This window comes from Rhinoraja longicauda, chromosome 19 (genome assembly GCF_053455715.1).
Source record: "Rhinoraja longicauda isolate Sanriku21f chromosome 19, sRhiLon1.1, whole genome shotgun sequence".
Classification (NCBI taxonomy): domain Eukaryota; kingdom Metazoa; phylum Chordata; class Chondrichthyes; order Rajiformes; family Arhynchobatidae; genus Rhinoraja; species Rhinoraja longicauda.
Window position 1 is genome coordinate 21,731,962 of NC_135971.1, and position 26,011 is coordinate 21,757,972.

Here is a 26,011-nt window from a genome sequence, read left to right on the forward strand (position 1 = left end):
CCCTTCGAGCCAGCACCGCCATTCAATGCGATCATGGCTGATCACTCTCAATCAGTACCCCGTTCCTGCCTTCTCCCCATACCCCCTCACTCCGCTATCCTTAAGAGCTCTATCCAGCTCTCTCTTGAAAGCATCCAACGAACTGGCCTCCACTGCCTTCTGAGGCAGAGAATTCCACACCTTCACCACTCTCTGACTGAAAAAGTTCTTCCTCATCTCCGTTCTAAATGCCCTACCCCTTATTCTTAAACTGTGGCCCCTTGTTCTGGACTCCCCCAACATTGGGAACATGTTTCCTGCCTCTAATGTGTCCAATCCCCTAATTATCTTATATGTTTCAATAAGATCCCCCCCTCATCCTTCTAAATTCCAGTGTATACAAGCCCAATCGCTCCAGCCTTTCAACATACGACAGTCCCGCCATTCCGGGAATTAACCTAGTGAACCTACGCTGCACGCCCTCAATAGCAAGAATATCCTTCCTCAAATTTGGAGACCAAAACTGCACACAGTACTCCAGGTGCGATCTCACCAGGGCCCGGTACAACTGTAGAAGGACCTCTTTGCTCCTAACGCGGGCGGGTCTCTGGCGCTGTGGGGCAGCAACTCTACTGCTGCGTCACCTTGCCACGGCAGGGATGAGAATCGAGCCATTGTGCAAATGAAGCCACACACACACACACACACTGAATCTGTTCAATTGGACATTTATTTGCTAAATTGGCGTCAAGCGAGATATTTACTTCTTCTTGGACACACCGACTGTGCGCCCTCTTCTTCCCGTGGTCTTGGTGTGTTGTCCACGCACACGGAGGCTGCAGAGATAGAGAGAGAGAGAGAGAGAGAGAGAGAGAACATGCGTCAGAGGGAGCTCGTGTCAAGCAGCAGGCCTGTGTTATGGAGCATCCAGCGAGCTAATAACCATCCGACTAATAACCACACTGTCGCCAGCACTAAATTAACTAGCATTCACCCCAGTCCATGAGTTCAAAAGTTCTAGGAGCAGAATTAGTCCATTCGGCCCATCAAGTCTACTCCGCCATTCAATCGTGGCTGATCTATCTCTCCAGAGATGATGCCTGTCCCGCTGAGTTACTCCAGCATTTTGTGTCAATAGACAATAGGTGCAGGAGGAGGCCATTCGAGCCAGCACTGCCATTCAATGTGATCATGGCTGATCATTCTCAATCAGTACCCCGTTCCTGCCTTCTCCCCATACCCGCCCACGTTCCATCCTAACTGCGGAGTTTGTGCTATCCTGAAGAGCTCTATCTAGCTCTCTGTTGAATGCATTCGGAGAATTGGCCTCCACAGCCTTCTGAGGCAGAGAATTTCAGATTCACAACTCTCTGACTGAAAAGGTTTTTCCTCATCTCCGTTCCAAATGGCCTAAATCGAAGGCATTTATTCACAAAATGCTGGAGTAACTCAGCAGGTCAGGCAGCATCTCAGGAGAGAAGGAATGGGTGACGTTTCGGGTCGAGACCCTTCTTCAGACTGATGTCAGGGGGCGGGACAAAGGAAGGATATAGGTGGAGACAGGAAGACAGTGGGAGAAATGGGAAGGGGGAGGGGAAGAGAGGGACAGAGGAATTATCTAAAGTAGGAGAAGTCAATGTTCATACCACTGGGCTGCAAGCTGCCCAGGTGAAATATGAGGTGTTGTTCCTCCAATTTCCGGTGGGCCTCACTATGGCACTGGAGGAGGCCCATGATAGAAAGGTCAGACTGGGAATGGGAAGAGGAGTTGAAGTGCTGAGCCCCCCTGACATCAGCCTGAAGAAGGGTCTCGACCCGAAACGTCACCCATTCCTTCTCTCCTGAGATGCTGCCTGACCTGCTGAGTTACTCCAGCATTTTGTGAATAATTCAGAAATATAGTTTAGTTTAGAGATACAGCGTGGAAACAGGCCCTTCGGCCCACCGAGTCCGCGCCGACCAACGATCCCCGCATATTAACACTATCCTACACACACTAGGGACAATTTACATTTTCACATTTATACCAAGCCAATTTACCTACAATCCTGCACGTCTTTGGAATGTGGGAGCAAACCAAAGATCTCAGAGAAAACCCACGCAGGTCACGGGGAGAAGGTACAAGCTCCGTACAGACGGCGCCCGTAGTCGGGATCGAACCCGGCTCTCTGGCGCTGTGAGGCAGCAACTCTACCGCTGCGCCACCGTGCCGCCCAATTGCAGACGAGAGCAGACCAAGATCTTAGTTTAGAGAGGTAGCGTTAATCCCACCGAGTCCGCGCCAACCAACAATCATCCCGTGCGCCAGTTCTATCCTGCACACCGGGGACAATTTACAGAAGCCAATTAACCCACGCATCTGCACGTCTTTAGGATGTGGGAGGAAACTGGGGCACCTGGAGAAAACCCACGTGGTCACGGGGAGACTGTGCAAACTCCACTAGAGGCAGCACCCGAGGTCAGGGTTGCACCCGGGTCTCTTGACGCCCCGCTGCCCAGTCCAGTGGTGGAAGTGGAGGAGATAGCGGCCTTCAAGAGGCTTTTAGATAGGCACACAGTGCCCTCCATTATGTTTGGGACAAAGGCCATTGTTTATTTATTTGCCTCTGTGCTCCACAATTTGAGATTTTTAATAGAAAAAAAATCACATGCGGTTAAATTGCACATTGCCAGATTTTATTAAAGGCCATTTTTATATATTTTGGTTTCACCATGTAGAAATCACAGCTGTGTTTATACATAACCCCCCCCCCCCCCCCCCCCATTTCAGGGCACCATAATGTTTGGGGCACTTGGCTTCACAGGCATTTGCAATTGCTCAGGTGTGTTTAAATGCCTCCTTAATGCAGGTTTAAGAGAGCTCTCAGCACCTAGACTTTCCTCCAGTCTTTCCATCACCTTTGGAAACTTTTATTGCTGTTTATCAACATCAGGACCAAAGTGGTGCCAATGAAAGTCAAAGAAGTCATGATAGGACCGAGAAACAAGAATAAAACGGTTTGAGACATCAGCCAAACCTTAGGCTTACCAAAATCAACTGTTTGGAAGAAGAAAGAGGGCACTGGTGAGCTCACTAATCACAAAGGGACTGGCAGGCCAAGGAAGACCTCCACAGCTGATGACAGAATTCTCTCTACAATAAAGTAAAATCCCCAAACGCCCTTCCGACAGATCAGAAACACTCTTCATGAGTCAGGCGCGGATTTGTCAATGACCGCTGTCCGCAGAAGACTTCATGAACAGAAATACAGAAGCTCCACTGCAAGACGCAAACCACTGGTTAGCCGCAAAAATAAGATGGCCGGGTTACAGTTTGCCAAGAAGTGTGTACTGTGTGCAGTTTTGGTCTCCAAATTTGAGGACGGATATTCTTGCTATTGAGGGCGTGCAGCGTAAGTTTACTAGGTTAATTCCCGGAATGGCGGGACTGTCTTATGTTGAAAGACTGGAGCGACTAGGCTTGTATACACTGGAATTTAGAAGGATGAGAGGGGATCTTATCGAAACATATAAGATTATTAAGGGGTTGGACACGTTAGAGGCAGGAAACGTGTTCCCAATGTTGGGGGAGTCCAGAACCAGGGGCCACAGTTTAAGAATAAGGGGTAGGTCATCTAGAACGGAAATGAGGAAAAACTTTTTCAGTCAGAGAGTTGTGAATCTGTGGAATTCTCTGCCTCAGAAGGCAGTGGAGGCCAATTCTCTGAATGCATTCAAGAGAGAGCTCTTAAGGATAGAGTCAGGTGGTATGGGGAGAAGGCAGGAACGGGGTACTGATTGAGAATGATCAACCATGATCACACTGAATGGCGGTGCTGGCTCGAAGGGCCGAATGGCCTACTCCTGCGTCTATTGTCTAAGTACTTAAAAGAGCAACCACGAAGATTAACTTATATCAGAGTGATGGCAAGAGCAAAGTATGGAGGAGAAGGAACTGCCCAAGATCCAAAACATAAACACGGTGGTGGGGGTGTTATGACCTGGGCATGTATGGCTGCTGAAGGAACTGGCTCACTTATCTTCATTGATGATACAACTGCTGATGGTAATAGCATAATGAATTCTGAAGTGTACAGACATATCCTATCTGCTCAAGTTCAAACAAATGCCTCAAAACTCATTGGCCGGCAGTTCATTCTCCAGCAAGACAATGATCCCAAACATACTGCTAAAGCAACAAAGGAGTTTCTCAAAGCTAAAAAACGGTCAATTCTTGAGTGGCCAAGTCAATCACCCGATCTTAACCAAATTGAGCACGCCTATTACATGCTGAAGAGAAAACTGAACTAGCCCCCAAAACAAGCATAAGCTAAAGATGGCTGCAATACAGGCCTGGCAGAGCATCACCAGAGAAGACACCCAGCAACTGGTGATGTCCATGAATCGCAGACTTCAAGCAGTCGCTGCATGCAAAGGATATGCAACAAAATACTAAACATGACTACTTTCATTAAATGACATTGCTGTGTCCCAAACATTATGGTGCCCTGAAATGGGGGGAGACTATGTATAAACACAGCTGTAATTTCTACATGGTGAAACCAAAATGTATAAAAATGGCCTTTATTAAAATCTGACAATGTGCACTTTAACCACATGTGATATTTTTCTATTACAAATCTCAAATTGTGGAGTACTGAGGCAAATGATGGGTCTTTGTCCCAGACATTATGGAGGGCACTGTAGATACACGGGAGATTAAGAAATATAGATCAGAAACAGGCAGAGATTAGTTTATCTTGGCATTATGCTGGAATTTAGAAGGATGAGAGATCTTATCGAAACGTATACGATTATTAAGGGTTTGGACACGTTAGAGGCAGGAAACATGTTCCCAATGTTGGGGGAGTCCAGAACCAGGGGCGACAGTTTAAGAATAAGGGGTAGGCCATTTAGAACGGAGATGAGGAAAAACCTTTTCAGTCAGAGAGTTGTGAATCTGTGGAACTCTCTGCCTCAGAAGGCAGTGGAGGCCAATTCTCTGAATGCATTCAAGAGAGAGCTAGATAGAGCTCTTAAGGATAGCGGAGTCAGGGGGTATGGGGAGAAGGCAGGAACGGGGTACTGATTGAGAATGATCAGCCATGATCACATTGAATGGCGGTGCTGGCTCGAAGGGCTGAATGGCCTCCTCTGCACCTATTGTCTATTGGCATTACTTTCTGCAGGGACAAAAAACCTCTTCTCAACTGATGGGAAAGCTGTGGAATTTGGTATTAAAGACTAGGGTGCCGAACATATTCACGACCAATAAATTTCTGGACAAAAAATGTGTGGCAAGGGGCGCAGTGGTAGAGTTGCTGCCTCACAGCGCTGCGCGGAGAACCTGGTTCGATCCTGACTACGGGCGCTGTCTGTGCGGAGTTTGTACGTTCTCCCCGTGACCTGCGTGGGTTTCCTCCAGGTGCTTCTGCACTCCCGAGACGTGCAGGTTCAATAGCTTCTACAGATTGTAAATTGTCCCTAGTACGTATGACGGCGTGCGGGGATCGCCGGTCGGCGCGGACTCGGTGGGCCGAAGGGCCTCTTTCCATGCTGTAAATCTGAAACTCAGCGGGCCAGGCAGCATCTATGGAGGGATTGGGTCACAAATTCTGCCTGACCCGCTGAGTTTAGAGTCAGTCATACAGCACGGAAACAGGTCCTTCGGCCCAACTTGCCCAGGCCCACCAAGATGCCTCATCTATCCGTGTTTGGCCCCCATCCCTCAAAACCCATCCGAAGCGTGTACTTGTCCGAATGTATTTTAAATGTCATTATTCACAAAATGCTGGAGTAACTCAGCAGGTCAGGCAGCATCTCAGGAGAGAAGGAACGGGCGACGTTTCGGGTCGAGACCCTTCTTCAGACTGATGTCAGGGGGGGCGGGACAAAGAAAGGATATAGGTGGAGACAGGAAGACAGTGGGAGATCTGGGAAGGGGGAGGGGAAGAGAGGGACAGAGGAACTATCTAAAGTTGGAGAAGTCAATGTTCATACCACTGGGCTGCAAGCTGCCCAGGCAAAATATGTTCCTCCAATTTCCGGTGGGCCTCACTATGGCACTGGAGGAGGCCCATGACAGAAAGGTCAGACTGGGAATGGGAGGGGGAGTTGAAGTGCTCAGGCACCGGGAGATCAGGTTGGTTAAGGCGGACTGAGCGAAGGTGTTGAGCGAAGCGATCGCCGAGCCTGCGCTTGGTTTCGCCGATGTAAAGAAGTTGACATCTAGAGCAGCGGATGCAATAGATGAGTTGGAGGAGGTGCAGGTGAACCTCTGTCTCACCTGGAAAGACTGTTTGGAACCTCCTCCAACCACATCTTATTGCATCCGCTGCTCTAGATGTCAACTTCTTTAAATCGGCGAAACCAAACGCAGGCTTCGCTCAACACCTGCGCTCAGTCCGCCAAATTTGAGGAAGGATATTCTTGCTATTGAGGGCGTGCAGCGAAGGTTCACCAGGTTAATTCCCGGAATGGCGGGACTGTCATATGTTGAAAGACTGGAGCGGCTAGGCTTGTATACGCTGGAATTTAGAAGGATGAGAGGGGATCTTATCGAAACGTATAAGATTATTAAGGGGTTGGACACGTTAGAGGCAGGAAACATGTTCCCAACGTTGGGGGAGTCCAGAACCAGGGTCCACAGTTTAAGAATAAGGGGTAGGCCATTTAGAACGGAGATGAGGAAAAACCTTTTCAGTCAGAGAGTTGTGAATCTGTGGAATTCTCTGCCTCAGAAGGCAGTGGGGGGGCCAATTCTCTGAATGCATTCAAGAGGGAACTGGATAGAGCTCTTAAGGATAGCGGAGTCAGGGGGCATGGGGAGAAGGCGGGAACGGGGTACTGATTGAGAATGATCAGCCATGATCCACATTGAATGGCGGTGCGTACAGGCTCGAAGGGCCGAATGGCCTCCTCCTGCACCTATTGTCTAATGAGGATGGGGAAATAGTTGTAGAATAGTATATTTGATATTTAAGAATATCATTTTGACTTGTGCTCTGGTGGCATGTTTTGTTTTTCATTATTTAGTATTGTAAATAGTTCACAAGTTATTGGAATAGAATTAGGCCATTCGGCCCATCAAGTCCACTCCGCCATTCAATCATGGCTGATTTCTGCCACCCAATCCCATTTTCCTGCCTTCTCCACGTAACCCTCTCCTCCCGTTCTAATCATGGACATGTCTATCTCTGCCGTAAAAATATCCACTGGCTTGGCCTCCACAGCCCTCTGTGGCGATGAGTTCATGAGATTAACTACCCTCTCACTAAAGAAGTTCCTCCTCACCTCCTTTCTAAAAGAGCGCCCTTTAATTCTGAGGCTGTGCCCTCTGGTCCTAGACTCTCCCACTAGTGGAAACATCCTCTCCACATCCACTCTAACCAGGCCTGTCACTGTTCTGTACGTTTCAATGAGGTCCCCCCTCGTTCTTCTAAACTCCAGGGAGTACAGGCCCAGTGCCGACAAACGCTCATCGTACGTTAACCCACTCATTCCTGGGATCGTTCTCGTGAACCTCCTCTGGACCCTCTCCAGAGCCAGCACGTCCTTCCTCAGATATGGGGCCCAAAATTGCTCACAAGTCTCCAAATGGTGCCTGACCAGCGCCTTGTAGAGTTTGCATTGAGTTTGCTTTCTTCACTACCGATTCGACTTGCAGATTAACTTTTTGGGAATCTTGCACCAGTATTCCCAAGTCCCTTTGCACCTCAGATTTCTGGAGTCTCACCCCATTTAAAAAAAGTCTACACCACTGATTTGGCTTCCAGAGTCCTCTGTGGCATCGAGTTCCACAGATTAACTACCCTCTGACTAAAGAAGTTCTTCTGCACCTCCTTTCAAAAAGAGCGCCCTTTAATCCTGAGGCTACGACCTCTGGTCCTAGACTCTCCCACCAGTGGAAACATCCTCTCCACATCCACTCTAACTATGTCTTTCATTATTCTGTAAGTTTCAATGAGGTAGTATCGTAAAAGGCGGCACGGTGGCGCAGCGGTAGAGTTGCTGCCTTACAGCGAATGCAGCGCCGTAGACTCAGGTTCGGTCCTGACTACGGGCGCCGTCTGTACAGAGTTTGTACGTTCTCCCCGTGACCTGCGTGGGTTTTCTCCGAGATCTTCGGTTTCCTCCCACACTCCAAAGACGTACAGGTTTGTAGGTTAATTGGCTGGGCAAATGTAAAAACTGTCCCTCGTGGGTGTCGGATAGTGTTAATGTGCGGGGATCGCTGGGCGGCGCGGACCCGGTGGGCCGAAGGGCCTGTTTCTGCACTGTATCACTAAATCTAAAAAAAATCTAAATCTAAATACTTGAATGAATCTATCTTTTGGTTAAAATTAAAAAGCAATGCATGCTGTTACTGTGTACAGATGGCACACAGCAGCAGTGGGTTTTATTTACAATTTCTATATTAACGATTTAGACGATGGAATTAAATGTAACATCTCCAAGTTTGCCAGTAACACAAAGCTGGGTGGCAGTGTGAGCTGTGAGGAGGATGCTATGAGGCTGCAGGGTGACTTGGATAGGTTTTTCACCCAGAGAGTTGCGAATCTGTGGAATTCTCTGCCACAGAAGGTAGTGGGAGCCAATTCACTGGATGTTTTCAAGAGAGCGTTGGATACAGGAAAGCAGGAACGGGGTACTGATTGTGGATGATCAGCTAGGATCATTGGCTCGAAGGGCCGAATGGCCTCCTCCTGTACTTGTTTTTCTTGTTTCTTGGAAAGGAATCCCAAAGTCCAGATTTGGACTTGCAGTGTTTAGGTTTCAGGCTGAATAGTGGAGCTAATGAATCATTAATTGCCCAACCCTTGCCTGACAGAGATCTAGTTAAAAATTATATTGGCATTTGTTTGAGTTCTTAGTCACAACAGGCCAGGCCTCTGTGTTGCTGTGCCAGGAAACTTATTAGTTCCGACTGTCTGCCCTCCAAAGCCTCCAACCTTATCGTTCCCCATCCCCGCAAGGCCCGATTTTATCCTCTCCCTAAAATCCACGAACAGAACTGTCCTGGCAGTCCAGCCACGATTATATTGAATGGCGGTATCACAAAATGCTGGAGTAACTCAGCGGGTTAGGCGGCAGGAGAGAAGGAATGAATGGGTGACGTTTCAGGTCGAGACTTCTCAACCCGAAACGTCACACATTCCTTCTTTTTTTTTAGATTTTAGATTTAGATTTAGAGATACAGCGCGGAAACAGGCCCTTCGGCCCAGCGAGTCCGCGCCGCCCAGCGATCCCCGCACATTAACACTATCTACACACACTAGGGACAATTTTTTTTTACATTTACCCAGTCAATTAACCTACATACCCGTACGTCCTTGGAGCGTGGGAGGAAACCAAAGATCTCGGAGAAAATCCACGCAGGTCACGGGGAGAACGTACAAACTCCGTACAGACGGCACCCGTAGTCAGGATCAAACCTGAGTCTCTGGCGCTGCATTCGCTGTAAGGCAGCAACTCTACCGCTGCACCACCGTGCCAGAGATGCTGCCCGACCCGATGAGTTACTCCAGCGTTTTGTGATACCTTCGATTTGTACCAGCATCTGCAGTTATTTCCCTACACGTATTGAATGGCGGTGCTGCCTCGAAGGGCCGAATGGCCTACTCCTGCACCTATTTTCTATGTTCTATTTTCTATGTCTTACCCCCAGAAGTGCCGCAGACCCCTGTGCGCACGGATCTTCTTCAAACGCTCCAGATCCTCGCGCAGTTTGTTGTCCAGACCGTTGGCCAGGACCTGGCAGATCACAGAAAGAAAACGAGGTCAAATAACCGCCCAGGAAAGAAATGGGCAAGGGCATTGGGTGGCGCAGCGGTAGAGTTGACGCCTCACAGCACCAGAGACCCGGGTCTCGATCCCGACTACGGGCGCTGTCTGTACGGAGTTTGTACGCTCTCCCCATGACCACGTGGGTTTTCACCAGGAGCTCCGGTTTCTCCCCACACTCCAAAGACGTACGGGTTTGTCAGCCACTTAGCTTGGTATAATTGTCCCTAGTGTGTGCGTAGGATAGTGTTAATGTGCAGGATCACTGGACTCGGTGGGCCGCCGAAGAGCCTGCTTCCATGCTATTTCTAAACTAAACTAAACTGGGTGACCAGAAGTGTGTCAGTTCATTTTGGGCAAGCCTTTGATTTAGGCTTTAGACATTAAAGAAACATGCGGGTTTGTCGGCTAATTGGCTTCTGGAGAGGAGTGGGCCGAAGTGCCTGTTTCCAAACTGTATCTCTGAACTAAATATGTTATGCGTAGAGGAGGTGAGAGGGGAGCTTTAGATGGGATCTGATTGGAATAATCTTGTGCAGCGGGTAGAGCCGCTGTCTCGCAGCGCCAGAGACCCAGGTTCGACCTGACCTCGGGCGCTGTCTGTGTGGAGTTTTCACGTTCTCCCCGTGACCGTGTGGGTTCCCAAAGACGCGTGGGTTTGTAGCTTAATTGGCCCTCTGTGCACTCCTGCTCGATCCCGACCTCGGGTGCTGCTTGTGTGTGGAGTTTGCAATTTCTCCCTGTTGCCTCCGGGTGCTCCGGTTCCCCCTCCCCCACACACCCCAAAGATGTGCCCGTGCGGGTCTGTAGGCCGATCGGCCCTCTGCAAATTCACCAAGTGCGCAGGGAGTGGACGAGAAGATTTTTTAGATTTAGAGATACAGCGCGGAAACAGGCCCTTTGGCCCACCGGGTCCGCGCCGCCCAGCGATCCCCGCACACTAACACTATCCTACACACACTGGGGACAATTTTTACATTTACCCAGTCAATTAACCTACAAACCTGTACGTCTTTGGAGTGTGGGAGGAAACCGAAGATCTCGCAGGTCACGGGGAGAACGTACAGTACATACAGCGCCCGTGGTCGGGATGGAACACGGGACTCCGGCGCTGCATTCGCTGTAAGGCGGCAACTCTACCACTGCTCCACCGTGCCGCCCGGTGGGACAATTGGGAGCGGATGATCGACGCTGGAGTCAGTGGTCCGTGGGGCCTGTTTCCACGCTGTGTAGTGGGCGAGCACGCAGAGTGATTTGGGGAGGCATAGTCACGCACACAACAACAAGCTACTGCGGCCCCAGTCCCGGCCTCTTCCATACCTGGCTGTACTTTCCGTCTTTGACATCCTTCTGCCTGTTCAGGAACCAGTCGGGAATCTTGTACTGCCGCGGATTCTGCATGATGGTGATAATGCGTTCCACCTGCAGGGGGCAGGCAAGACACTCTAAGTTTGATGACATTGAAAAAAATCATCCACGCATTCATCTCCTCCCGCCTAGACTACTGCAACTCCCTATACACTGGGATCAGCCAATCATCCCTGTCCCGCCTGCAATCGGTCCAAAACGCCGCAGCGAGACTCCTGACGGGTTCCCGTAAAAAAGACCACATCACCCCGATTCTGGCCTCTCTCCACTGGCCCCCAGTACGGTACAGAATCAACTTCAAGCTCCTCCTATTCACATACAAAGCCCTAAACTGGCTTGCCCCCCCCCCCCCCCCGATATCAAAAATCTTCTAACCCACCACTCTATCTCCAGGTCCCTCAGGTCAGCCGACTTGGGGCTACTGACTATCCCGCGGTCTAGGCTTAAGCTCAGGGGTGACCGCGCTTTTGCGGTTGCAGCTCCTAGACTGTGGAACAGCATCCCTCTCCCCATCAGAACTGCCCCCTCCATCGACTCCTTTTTAAGTCCAGGCTCAAAACCTACCTCTACTCCCTAGTGTTTGAGGCCCTCTGAGGGGGCGCTGTGAACTGTTTATGTATGTGCTGTTATGTTTGTGTGCCATTGTATGTCCGTTCTTAGTACCTGAACTGACGTACAGCACTATGGTCAACGCGGGTTGTGTTTAAATGTGCTATACAAATAAAACTGACTTGACTTGACTGTCTTGTTCCTCTAGTATCTTTGAGAGAGAGAGAGAGAGAGAGTGTGTGACTGGTCCTTGATTATGCTGATGAAGACGCAAGTGCTGGGGTAACTCAGCGGGACAGGCAGCATCTCTGGAGAGAAAGAAGGGATCCGTTTCGGGTCGCCAACCCTTCCTGATGATGCAGGTGGCCCGTTTCCATGCTGCATCTCTGCTCCACGCCGGGCAGCTGCAAGGTTACTGGGGGACAGCGACGCCGTCTGTGCACGATCGCGGTTGGCTTACCTCCTCCTCGGAAAGCTCCCCGGCCCTCTTGCTCAGGTCGATGTCAGCCTTCCTCAGCACCACGTGGGCATAGCGGCGACCGACCCCCTGGCAACAGACCACAAGCAGGCGGTTAGTGGCTCAGCGTAGCGATAACAACAGCGCAGGGAGGAACGGCAGACGCCGGTTACAAGGGCAACACATATCGCCGCACTGGCGGCTAAGGCAAGGCAATAGACAATAGACAATAGGTGCAGGAGGAGGCCATTCGGCCCTTCGAGCCAGCACCACCATTCAATGTGATCATTCTCAATCAGTACCCCGTTCCTGCCTTCTCCCCATACCCCCTGACTCCGCTATCCTTCAGAGCTCTATCTAGCTCTCTCTTGAATGCATTCAGAGAATTGGCCTCCACTGCCTTCTGAGGCAATGAATTCCACAGATTCACAACTCTCTGACTGAAAAAGTTTTTCCTCATATCATATCATATCATATATATACAGCCGGAAACAGGCCTTTTCGGCCCACCAAGTCCGTGCCGCCCAGCGATCCCCGTACATTAACACTATCCTACACCCCACTAGGGACAATTTTTACATTTTACCCAGCCAATTAACCTACATACCTGTACGTCTTTGGAGTGTGGGAGGAAACCGAAGATCTCGGAGAAAACCCACGCAGGTCACGGGGAGAACGTACAAACTCCTTACAGTGCAGCACCCGTGGTCAGCATCGAACCTGAGTCTCCGGCGCTGCATTCGCTGTAAAGCAGCAACTCTACCGCTGCGCTACCGTGCCGCTCATCTCCGTTCTAAATGGCCTACCCCTTATTCTTAAACTGTGGCCCCTGGTTCTGGACTCTCCCAACATTGGGAACATGTTTCCTGCCTCTAACGTGTCCAACCCCTTAATAATCTTATACGTTTCGATAAGATCCCCTCTCATCCTTCTAAATTCCAGTGTATACAAGCCTAGTCGCTCCAGTCTTTCAACATATGACAGTCCCGCCATTCCGGGAATTAACCTAGTAAACCTACCCTGCCTGCCCTCAATAGCAAGAATATCCTTCCTCAAATTTGGAGACCAAAACTGCACACAGTACTCCAGGTGCGGTCTCACTAGGGCCCTGTACAACTGCAGAAGGACCTCTTTGCTCCTATACTCAACTCCTCTTGTTATGAAGGCCAACATTCCATTGGCTTTCTTCACTGCCTGCTGTACCTGCATGCTTCCTTTCAGTGACTGATGCACTAGGACACCCAGATCTCGTTGTACGTCCCCTTTTCCTAACTTGAGCGCCTTTACCATCTCAGACAGCTGAGGAGATTCAGAGTATCTCTGAGGATCCTTCAGTGCTTCTACTCTGGGGCTGCAGAGAGCATCCTGTCCGGCAACATCAGTCTGGTTTGGGAACAGCTCTGCCCAGGACAGGATGGCCCTGCGGAGAGTAGTGCGTTCGGCTGAACGCACCATGGGAACTACACTCGCCCCGCTGCAGGACCTATACATCAGGAGGTGCAGATCCAGAGCCAGCAACATTATGGGGGACCCCTACCACCCCAGCAACGGACTGTTCCAGCTGCTACGGTCAGACAAATGCCTCCGCTGTCACGCTGTGAAAACGGAGAGGATGAGACGGAGTTTCTTCCCACAGGCCATCAGGACTGTTAACTATTATAACTCCGGGGACTACATTTTTTTTTCTGTATTAATTTTAATTTATATGCTGTAATTGTAATGTTTTTGTGCACAATCCGCAGGCATTGCCACTTTCATTTCACTGCACGTCGTGTATGTGAACGTGACAAATAAACTTGACTTGACCATAGATAGACAGAACGGCACAGGGGCGCAGCGGTAGAGTCGCTGCCTGACAGCGCCAGACACTCGGGTTCCATCCTGACTACGGGCGCTGTCAGCGCAGTTTGTACGTTCTCCCCGTGACCTACAGGGGTTTTCTCAGAGATTTGCAGTTTCATCCCACACTCCTGTACGTCTTTGGAGTGTGGGAGGAAACCGAAGATCTCGGAGAAAACCTACGCAGGTCAAGGGGAGAACGTACAAACTCCGTACAGACGGCGCCCGTAGTCGGGATCGAACCTGAGTCTCGGGCGCTGCATTCGCTGTAAGGTAGCAACGCTACCGCTGCGCCACCGTGCCGTTTGTAGGTTAATTAGTTCGGCATACATGTAAAGTGACCCTAGTGTGTGTAGGATTTCCTCCCGCCTAGACTACTGCAACTCCCTATACACCGGGATCAGCCAATCATCCCTGTCCCGCCTACAATTGGTCCAATACGCCGCAGCGAGACTCCTGACGGGTACCCGTAAAAGGGACCACATCACCCCGATTCTGGCCTCTCTCCACTGGCTCCCAGTACAGTACAGAATCAACTTTAAGCTCCTCCTATTCACATACAAAGCCCTAAACGGGCTTGCCACTCCCCCCCCCCACCATATCAAAAATCTTCTAAGACATGGAGAGGTATTGAGTAGTAGAAGGGAACAAGAGGAGCAACAAGAAATAAATGAACGTGTCGATCATCGAGAAAGAATGCAAAACAGAAAGTGACAGGTACTAAAGAATCTTTTTGATTGAGGTTTATTTTATTTCAAGAAACAAAAATGCCATTTTGATCTAATGCTTTCGTGTTCATTAATAAGTAGGGTTTTATTTAGAATTTATAAGTATATACACCCTGATAGTTCTATACTTTTTAGATTCCTTTGTCCCGCCCCCCTGACATCAGTCTGAAGAAGGGTCTCGACCCGAAACGTCACCCATTCCTTCTCTCCTGAGATGCTGCCTGACCCGCTGAGTTACTCCAGCATTTTGTGATTAAATACCTTCGATTTGTACCAGCATCTGCAGTTATTGCCTTATACTTTTTAAGAACATGCCTAGAGGAGGGAACAAACAAGTCGCAGCTTGGTCAAGGAAGGAATAGAAACATAGAAAATAGGTGCAGGAGTAGGCCATTCGGCCCTTCGAGCCTGCACCGCCATTCAATATGAATGACTCAAAGAGACATCGAGAGGCAGTGAGGAGCAGAAGGGAACAAGACGAACAACAACAAATAACTGAACGTGTCAGGGATCATCGAGAAAGAAAGCAAAACAGGGACAAGAGATGCGCCAACAAAAAACTGATGGTCAACGAGAAGGAATGCGAAACAGAAGACGCAAGAAGAAGGAACTCAGCGTCGTCTCGATGATCAACGGGGAAGCACCCAAAACAGAAACTGACAAGTCAATAAAATAAATCTTTAACGTTCAAATTGTTATGCTTTGAGTCATTCACATTTTTGACTTCAATAAATTCCTTAATAAATTACTGTGGACGTCAGCACAGTAATACTCCCATGTTCCATGTCACAATGGAAACCCAACGGGCAGGAAAGGCCGCACCGCCTCCAGAGATCCCCTAAGAGTGAAGGAGGGTGGATTGAATGGGGGGAAGAGGGAGAGTTTTGGGGGAGATGGGGGGATGCAGTGCGGGAGGGTGCTAGACCAATGCAGAAAAGAAAACAAGATTTTAAAGATAAATTATTTTCCTATTGATGGAGTGGCTGAGGGGGGGGGGGGGGGGGGGGGGGTGGAGTTTGCGAGTGGGGGAGGGAGGGGATGGAGTGGCCTTTTTATTTTACATAGGATCTCTATTTCATTGAGATTCATTTTATTTGTGTTTAAAAAGCAATTTATTTTAAAGAGAAAAACGTGATTTTCCCAGGTCACAATGGAAACCATAAGAGGAATAGACAATAGGTGCAGGAGGAGGCCATTCGGCCCGTCGAGCCAGCACCGCCATTCAATGTGATCATGGCTGATCATTCTCAATCAGTACCCCGTTCCTGCCTTCTCCCCATACCCCCTGACTCCGCTATCCTTAAGAGCGCTATCTAGCTCTTGCTTGAATGCATTCAGAGAATTGGCCTCCACTGCCTTCTGAGGTAGAGAATTCCACAGATTCACAACTCTCTGACTGAAAAAGTTTTTCCTCATCTCAGTTCTAAATGGCCGACCCCTTATTCTTAAACTGTGGTCCCTGGTTCTGGACTCCCCCAACATTGGGAACATGTTTCCTGCCTCTAGCGTGTCCAACCCCTTAATAATCTTATACGTTTCGATAAGATCTCCTCTCATCCTTCTAAATCGTCCTCAGCATGTGATGACACGCCTTTAATTGCGCTCCCCCTCCCCTGCAGCACCACAGTGAAGGAGAAAGAAGATGGCCGCTGGCAGGACGGTGTCAGTGGCTCCTTCTCCCCTCCCCCACCTCCTCACCCACCCCTCCCCACCCCCCCTCCCTCCTCTCCCCCCCCCATTGAGATTCATTTTATTTTTTTTAAGAGACAATTTATTTTATAGAAACTTACAAAATTCTTAAGGGGTTGGACAGGCTAGATGCAGGAAGATTGTTCCCGATGTTGGGGAAGTCCAGAACAAGGGGTCACAGTTTAAGGATAAGGGGGAAGTCTTTTAGGACCGAGATGAGAAAGTTTTTTTTCACACAGAGTGGTGAATCTGTGGAATTCTCTGCCACAGAAGGTAGTTGAGGCCAGTTCATGGCTATATTTAAGAAGGAGTTAGACGTGGCCCTTGTGGCTAAAGGGATCAGGGGGTATGGAGAGAAGGCAGGTGCAGGATACTGAGTTGGATGATCAGCCATGATATATGACTTGTATCTGTCGGACGTTTATCAACAAATTTTTATATATTACTAGACCAGTGGGCCCATGATCACATTGAATAGCCCATGATCACATCGAAGGGCCGAATGGCCTACTCCTGCACCTATTTTCATTGTTTCTATGTTTAAAGAAAAAATGCGATTTCCCCAGGTCATAATGGAAACCCTACGATGAACGGGCCCAACAATAGACAATAGGTGCAGGAGGAGGCCATTCGGCCCTTCGAGCCAGCACCGCCATTCAATGTGATCATGGGCCCACTGGTCTAGTAATATATAATAATTTGTTGATAAACTTCGACATGTACAAGTCATATATACAGTACAAAACAATACACCTGTAATGCTTTCAGAATTAGAAGAGATGTATTCCACAATTTTTCATATTTTTGGTCACGCACACGACTAAGAATGGCCCATTTACACACAGCCCCCCGTAGCATGAAGCAGTCATATTGTTATAAGATCTTACCATAACATCATAAGCGACAGGGCCAGAATTAGGCCATTCGGCCCATCGAGTCTACTCTGCCATTCAATCACGGCTGATCTATCTCTCCCTCTTAATCCCATTCTCCTGCCTAATCCCTGTAGCCCCTGACACCCGCACTAACCTTAAGACATCGGAGCAGCTGTCAGAAATTGTAAGGAAGATGAGTAGGTTATAGTTCAGCCCCTTCAGCCCACCGACCCCTATACAAGTTCAGAAAAGGGGACGTACAACAAAATCTGGGTGTCCTAATGCATCAGTCACTGAAAGGAAGCATGCAGGTACAGCAGGCAGTGAAGAAAGCCAATGGAATGTTGGCCTTCATAACAAGAGGAGTTGGGTATAGGAGCAAAGAGGTCCTTCTGCAGTTGTACAGGGCGCTAGTGAGACCGCACCTGGAGTACTGTGTGCAGTTTTGGTCTCCAAATTTGAGGAAGGATATTCTTGCTATTGAGGGCGTGCAGCGTAAGTTTACTAGGTTAATTCCCGGAATGACATGACTATCATATGTTGAAAGACTGGAGCGACTAGGCGTGTATACATTGGAATTTAGAAGGATGAGAGGGGATCTTATGAAAACATATAAGAATATTAACAGGTTGGGTACGTTAGAGGCAGGAAACCTGTTCCCTGGGGGAGTCCAGAACCAGGGCCCACAGTTTAAGAATAAGGGGTAGGCCATTTAGAATGGAGATGAGGAAAAATATTTTCAGTCAGAGAGTTGTAAATCTGTGGAATTTACTGCCTCAGAAGGCAGTGGAGGCCAATTCTCTGGATGCATTCAAGAGAGCTAGATAGAGCTCTTAAGGATAGCGGAGTCAGGGGGTATGGGGAGAAGGCAGGAACGGGGTACTGATCACATTGAATGGTTGTGCTGGCACGAAGGGCCGAACGGCCTCCTCCTGCACCTATTGTCTATTGTCTAACAATAACTGTTAACAACTTCCTTTGGAAAGATGTAGGCTTGAAGAAAGAATAGTTGGAATATACTAAGTTGTATCATCCAAAAACTCAAACATTGGGCAATTTGAGATTATTGCAATACAGTTAATGGCTCCTTAAAAGTTTCTGGAAAACAACCGTATACCTGCAAAACTAACTAGGAAGTGAAAATTGCAATTTACTCCGGCAATGGATTTGGTCACAGAGACACGGAGGAAATCCAGAGCAACAGTGCTTGTAGGAGTGTAAGAAAAAAATTGCAGATGCTGGTTTAAATCGAAGGTAGACACAAAATGCTGGCGTAACTCCGCAGGTCAGGCAGCATCTCGGGAGAGAAGGAATGGTGGACGTTTCGGGTCCAGAGACCCCTCTTCAGACCCGAAACGTCCTCCATTCCTTCTCTCCCGAGATGCCGCCTGACCCGCTAAGTTGTTCCAGCATTTTGTGTCTACCTTGTAGGAGTGAAAACTTGTTCACAATGTGATGCTAGAGTGTAGCAGGCTGTAACAGCGTAAACTTTAATCTGCAGGAGCTGCAAGCACATCAACACATGGACAGTGGCCCAGCTGGTAGAGCGACGGCCTCACAGCGCCAGAGACCCCAGTTCGATCCTGACCTCGGGTGCTGTCTGTGCATTCTCCCTGTGACCGCGTGGGTTTTCTCTGGGGGGGGGCTCTAGTTTCCTCCCATATCCCAAAGACGTGCGGGTTTGTAGGTTAACCGGCCCCTCTGTAAATTGCCCTCCCTGAAAGAGTTAATGGCTATTAACTTTGCATGATGGGATGCTTGGCCATTGCCTGCAAACCTGTTTGTATGCTTGTGGAGCTTCTATTATATGAATGGTGGCCGACTAGGAGAAGGGGAGATGCAGCGAGACCTGGGTGTCGTGGTACACCAGTCATTGAAAGTAGGCATGCAGGTGCAGCAGGCAGTGAAGAAAGCCAATGGTATGTTGGCATTCATAGCGAGGGGATTTGAGTATAGGAGCAGGGAGGTTCTGCTGCAGTTGTACAGGGCCTTGGTGAGACCACACCTGGAGTATTGCGTACAGTTTTGGTCTCCTAATCTGAGGAAAGACATTCTTGCCATAGAGGGAGTACAGAGAAGGTTCACCAGATTGATCCCTGGGATGGCAGGACTTTCATATGAAGAAAGACTGGATAGACTCGGCTTGTACTCGCTGGAATTTAGAAGATTGAGGGGGGATCTTATAGAGATGTACAAAATTCTTAAGGGGTTGGACAGGCTAGATGCAGGAAGATTGTTCCCGATGTTGGGGAAGTCCAGAACAAGGGGTCACAGTTTAAGGATAAGGGGGAAGTCTTTTAGGACTGAGATGAGAAAGTTTTTTTTCCACACACAGAGTGGTGAATCTGTGGAATTCTCTGCCACAGAAGGTAGTTGAGGCCGGTTCATTGGTTATATTTAAGAGGGAGTTAGATGTGGCCCTTGTGGCTAAAGGGATCAGGGGGTATGGAGAGAAGGCAGGTACAGGTTACTGAGTTGGATGATCAGCCATGATCATATTGAATGGCGGTGCAGGCTCGAAGGGCCGAATGGCCTACTCCTGCACCTATTTTCTACGTTTCTATATTGTTGCAAGTGTAGGAATGCTAATTGCTATACGGATGTGTCTGGTAGCTGAGAATTACAATCCCTGGAAACCACAGGAGTAATAAAATGGTAGAATGAATGAATAGGATGAGCCTGAACTTTGGGTCCTGAATAGCTGATGTTTGCAAAGTTGTACCAGGCAGGATGAGACTATGCAATTCTTAAAGTCTCTAGAGCAGTGCATCCTGTTCTCCCTGGGAAAGATGATGGACTTTGATAAGATGAGGATGTGGTTAACTGTTGACTATTTGTGGGAGTGTGAAAACAGGACCTTCTGTGGTATGATAAGGGTCCTTACCTTCGACTAATGACTTATTGTGTAAAATAGTTTATGACTTGAGGGTGACAAGTATATTGTGTTCTAATACAATGTGATTGATTTGAAGGAAATATTGTGTTAAACATTCTTGCTGCAAATTCTGTATACAAATGCTGCGAAAATGCTGTATCTTTGAGTGGAAGCGCGGGGAGTGCTAAGTATAGTCATACACCCTCAGCACTGATCCCCCCCACTCCCGTCTGACGATAATTAAAGCTTCGCTTGGTTTACCTTTAACTGTTTATGTTGTTGTCTGTTTTAAGAACCAAACTTTAACATCCCTAGTGCATAGGGAGTGGATGAGAATGTGGAATAACACGGATCTTTTAGAAACTTACAAAATTCTTAAGGGGTTGGACAGGCTAGATGCAGAAAGATTGTTCCCGATGTTGGGGGAGTCCAGAACAAGGGGTCACAGTTTAAGGATAAGGGGGAAGTCTTTTAGGACCGAGATGAGAAAGTTTTTTTTCACACAGTGGTGAATCTGTGGAATTCTCTGCCACAGAAGGTAGTTGAGGCCAGTTCATTGGCTATATTTAAGAGGGAGTTAGATGTGGCCCTTGTGGCTAAAGGGATCAGGGGGTATGGAGAGAAGGCAGGTACGGGATACTGAGTTGGATGATCAGCTATGATCATATTGAATGGCGGTGCAGGCTCGAAGGGCCGAATGGCCTACTCCTGCACCTATTTTCTATGTTTCTATGTCTATAGTATAGGGTGAGCGATTGTCGGTGTGGGCCCAGTGGGCCTGTTACCACGCTGCATCTCAAAACTAAACCAATGCAGACACACAGTCCTGATGCAAGATCTCCAGCTGAAAAGCCCAACATGCCTTCCCAACTCTTGCATCAGATGGACACAAATTAGTGGTTTTAAACACACTCACAACTGATTATAACATTGTGATCACAGCAAAGGTAGACACAAAATGCTGGAGTAACTCATTGGGTCAGGCAGCATCTCTGGAGAGAAGGAATGGGCGACGTTTCAGGTTGAGAACCTTCTTCACACTGAAAGTCAGGGGAGAGAGAGACACAGAGATAAGGAAGTGCAAGGCGTGAAAACGAGACATCAAAAGAGTCACGGGTCAAGGAAAATGTAGAATAGATCATTGTTAGCTGGGAGAAGGTGACAACAGATGTAATCAGGGGGACAGTAGGACTGGTGGGAGAACTGAGAAGGGAGAGGGATGGAGAGAGAGGGAAAGCAAGGGTTACGAAGTTAGAGAAGTCAATGGGGTGTAAGCTGCCCAAGCGAAATATGAGGTGCTGTTCCTCCAATTTGCGCTGGGCCTCACTCTTGACAGGCCCAGGACAGAAAGGTCAGCGTGGAAATGGGAGTTAGTGATGAGCATCGCATCTCCGCTCATACAGAACCGGCATCTGAAGAAGGGTGTCGACCCGAAACGTCAGCCGTTCCTTCTCTCCAGAGATGCTGCGTGTTCCGCTGAGTTACTCCAGCATTTTGTGTCTATCTTCGATCTGAACCAGCATCTGCAGTTCTTGCCAACACACACAGGCACCTGCTGCCTGACCGGTTTGAGACGTCAGCCATTTTCTCCGTGTTCTCCTTCAGATTTCTAGTTTCTGCAGCATTTAAAACGTCAAAACCAGGAATGCTCACCTTGATGGCGGTGATGGCAAATGCGATCTTCCTTCGCCCATCGATGTTGGTGTTGAGCACCCGGAGAATGTGCTGGAACTTTTCAGGGATAACCAACGACTTAGGGGGGGAGAGAAAAAAAAAAGAATAAGAGAACGAGTAAAAACATTTAAGGCAGAGATAGATTCTTGATTAGAGCGGGTGTCAGGGATTATGGGGAGCAGGCAGGAGAATGGGGTTGGGAGGGAGAGATAGATCAGCCATGATTGAATGGCGGAGTAGATGCGATGGGCCGAAATGACCTAATTCTTCTCCTATCACTTACATAGAAACATAGAAAATAGGTGCAGGAGTAGGCCATTCGGCCCTTCGAGCCTGCACCGCCATTCAATATGATCATGGATGATCATCCAACTCAGTATCCCGTACCTGCCTTCTCTCCATACCCCCTGATCCCTTTAGCCACAAGGGCCACATCTAACTCCCTCTTAAATATAGCTAATTCCAGATTCACCACTCTCTGTGTGAAAAAAAACGTTCTCATCTCGGTCCTAAAAGACTTGCCCCTTATCCTTAAACTGTGACCTTGTTCTGGACTTCCCCAACATCGGGTACAATCTTCCTGCATCTAGCCTGTCCAACCCCTTAAGAATTTTGTAAGTTTCGATAAGATCCCCCCTCAATCTTCTAAATTCCAGCGAGTACAAGCCGAGTCTATCCAGTCTTTCTTCATATGAAAGTCCTGCCATCCCAGGAATCAATCTGGTGAACCTTCTCTGTACTCCCTCTATGGCAAGAATGTCTTTCCTCAGATTAGGAGACCAAAACTGTACGCAATACTCCAGGTGTGGTCTCACCAATGCCCTGTACAACTGCAGCAGAACCTCCCTGCTCCTATACTCAAATCCCCTCGCTATGAATGCCAACACACCATTCTCTTTCTTCACTGCCTGCTGCACCTGCATGCCTACTTTCAATGACTGGTGTACCACGACACCCAGGTCTCGTTGCATCTCCCGTTCTCCTAATCGGCCACTTATGACCTTATGACACAGGAGAGCAAAGCCTTTAAACTGAGCCTGAAGGCAAGGGCATTCTACATATGCCCAATACCACCATCACATCCTAACATCAATTATCCACATTGCAAAACAGGGCTGCCAGTAACTCAGTGCTGAGGTGCGGGGAGAAATGTAGAAGTTAAGAAGCATACACAGATAAAATTTAATCAGGACTTCGTATGCTTTGTTGTCACCTTCCCCTGACTAATAATGAACCATTCTACAATTCCTGTAAGAAAATAACTGCAGATGCTGGTACAAATCGAAGGTATTTATTCACAAAATGCTGGAGTAACTCAGCAGGTCAGGCAGCATCTCAGGAGAGGAATGGGTGACGTTTCAGGTCGAGACCCCTCTTCAGACTGATGTCAGGGGGACGGGACAAAGGAAGGACATCTACAATTCCTGATCAGCGTCTCCTTTGATCTCTCATTTTCACACCTAACCCTTCCTTGCCTCTCCCTCCTCAGTCTGAAGGGTCTCGACCCGAAACGTCACCCATTACTTCTCTCCGCAGATGCTGTCTGCCCCGCTGAGATACTCCAGCATTTTGTTTCTATCTTCTATAACTATTGTAGAACTATACCCATTCTATAACTATGCCTATTGGAGAACTATAACAATGTGTAGGAACTGCTGATGCTGGTTTACACCAAAGACAGACACAGTCTGAAGAAGGGTCTCAACCCGAAACTTCACCCATTCTTTTTCTCCAGAGAAGAGTTACTCCAGTATTGTGTGTCTATCTTCTATAACTATGGCTGTTGTAGAACTATAACTACTCTTTAACTATGACTATTGTAGACCTATTACTATAACTATTGTGGAAGTATGACTATTGCAGAACTATAACTACTCAACTATAACTGTGGCAACACTGTGACCGTGGCAAAACTGTGACATAACTGTGACTGTGGTATAACTGTGACTGGCATGACTGTAACTGTGGCATAACTGTAACCGTGGCAGAACTGTGACCGTGGCAGAACTCTGACCGTGTCAGAACTATGACCGTGGCATAACTATAACTCTGGCAGAACTATAACCGTGGCAGAACTATAACCGTGGCAGAACTATAACCGTGGCAGAACTATAACTCACGATAGCATAACTATAATTCTGGCATAACTATAACCCTGGCATAACTATAACCGTGGCATAACTATAACTCTGGCAGAACGATAACCCTGGCATAACTATAACAGTGGCAGAACTATAACTCACGATAGCATAACTATAATTCTGGCATAACTATAACTGTGGCAGAACTATAATTCTGGCAGAACTATAACTGTGGCAGAACTATAATTCTGGCAGAACTATAACCGTGGCAGAACTATAACCCTGGCAGAACGATAACGATAGCATAACTGACTATGGTAGAACTTCAACTATTGTAGAACTATAATTACTCTATAACTATGACTATTGTAGACCTATAATAATTACTCTACGACTATTGTAGAAGTATAATAATTACTCTATAACTATGACTATTGTAGAACTATAACCATCCTATAACTATGAGTATTGTAGAACTATAACTATCCTATGAGTATTGTAGAACTATAATAATTACTCAATGACTATTGTAGAACTATAATAATTACTCAATGACTATTGTAGAACTATAATAATTACTCTATGGCTATTGTAGAACTATAATAATTACTCTATGGCTATTGTAGAACTATAATAATTACTCTGACTATTGTAGAACTATAATAATTACTCAATGACTATTGTAGAACTATAATAATTACTCAATGACTATTGTAGAACTATAATAATTACTCTATAACTATTGTAGAACTATAATAATTACTCAATGACTATTGTAGAACTATAATAATTACTCTATAACTATTGTAGAACTATAATAATTACTCTATAACTATTGTAGAACTATAATAATTACTCTATAACTATTGTAGAACTATAATAATTACTCTATAACTATTGTAGAACTATAATAATTACTCTATGACTATTGTAGAACTATAATAATTACTCTATAACTATTGTAGAACTATAACCATTCTATACCAATCACCCTCCCCCCCCCCCCCGCCGTTACTGGAGGCCGCTACAGCCTGAGGCTTCCCTCCCCCCTCCTCTCTCCCTCCCTCCTTCCCCCCCTCCATCACCACTACTCGAGGCCGCTACAGCCTGAGTCCGAGGCCTCCCTCCCCTCCTCCCTCTCCCCCTCCCCTCGGCAGCGCCATCGTCCCCCCATCCCCGGGCCTCCCGCATCCCCTGGGCCCCGGCCCGCCGCCCCGCTGCCCCCGGCCGCCCGCAGCCCGGCCCCGGCGACGGATGGGGGCGGATTGCCGGCAGCGCCGCCGCGCTCACCATGATGGCCGCTTGGGGTGAGAGAGAGAAAGGAAGTCGGTCCCGCCGCCTTTATGGCTCGGGGGAGAGCGCCACTTCCGGTGGGTCCCTCGCCTCCAACCCTCCCGCCGACCCGCGGAGGAAGGTTCCGCCTGCCGTGCACCCAAGTGTCTTTGGGAAGGTGGTTTGTAGCGAAGATAAGACACAAAATGCTGGAGTCACTCAGCGGGACAGGCAGCACCTCTGGAGAGAAGGGATGGGTGACCCTTCCCAATGGTCTCGACCCCGAAACGTCACCCATTCCTTCTCTCCAGAGATGCTGCTTGCACCGCCTAAACGTTTAATTGTCAAGAGTCAAAAGTGTTTTATTGGCATAAGGTCATGAGTGACAGGAGAAGAATTAGGCCATTCGGCCCATCAATAGCCAATAGGTGCAGGAGGAGGCCATTCAGCCCTTCGAGCCTGTACGCACCGCCATTCAATGCGATCATGGCTGATCATTCTCAATCAGTACCCCGTTCCTGCCTTCTCCCCATACCCCCTGACTCCGCTATCCTTAAGAGCTCTATCCAGCTCTCTCTTGAATGCATTCAGAGAATTGGCCTCCACTGCCTTTTGAGGCAGAGAATTCCACAGATTTACAACTCTCTGACCGAAAAAGTTTTTCCTCATCTCAGTTCTAAATGGCCTCCCCCTTATTCTTAAACTGTGGCCCTTTGTTCTGGACTCCCCCAACATTGGGAACATGTTTCCTGCCTCTAACGTGTCCAACCCCTTAATAATCTTATACGTTTCGATAAGATCCCCTCTCATCCTTCTAAGTGTATACAAGCCTAGTCGACTCCACCATTCAGTCATGGTTGATC

General features: G+C 48.0%; 1 protein-coding gene across 1 annotated transcript; it reads right to left on the minus strand.

Annotated features, from left to right (window-relative positions):
- Positions 1–690: 690 nt before the first annotated feature.
- On the minus strand, positions 691–25,269 carry rps18 (ribosomal protein S18). Its single transcript, XM_078415868.1, has 6 exons — positions 25,167–25,269; positions 21,775–21,873; positions 12,119–12,205; positions 11,062–11,163; positions 9,620–9,711; positions 691–815 (listed from the first exon to the last, which is right to left on the minus strand). Exons 1-6 carry the CDS (start codon positions 25,167–25,169, stop codon positions 740–742), a joined length of 459 nt encoding a protein of 152 aa, XP_078271994.1. The 5' UTR covers positions 25,170–25,269; the 3' UTR covers positions 691–739.
- Positions 25,270–26,011: the final 742 nt, after the last annotated feature.

Excerpts from the sequence above, each read along its gene's own strand:
- rps18 (XM_078415868.1), bottom strand. Across the intron at positions 11,164-12,118 it reads GGGAGCTTTCCGAGGAGGAG|GTGGAACGCATTATCACCAT; the intron begins GTAAGCCAACCG and ends TGCCCCCTGCAG. Across the intron at positions 816-9,619 it reads GGTCTGCGGCACTTCTGGGG|CCTCCGTGTGCGTGGACAAC; the intron begins GTAAGACATAGA and ends CTATCTCTGCAG.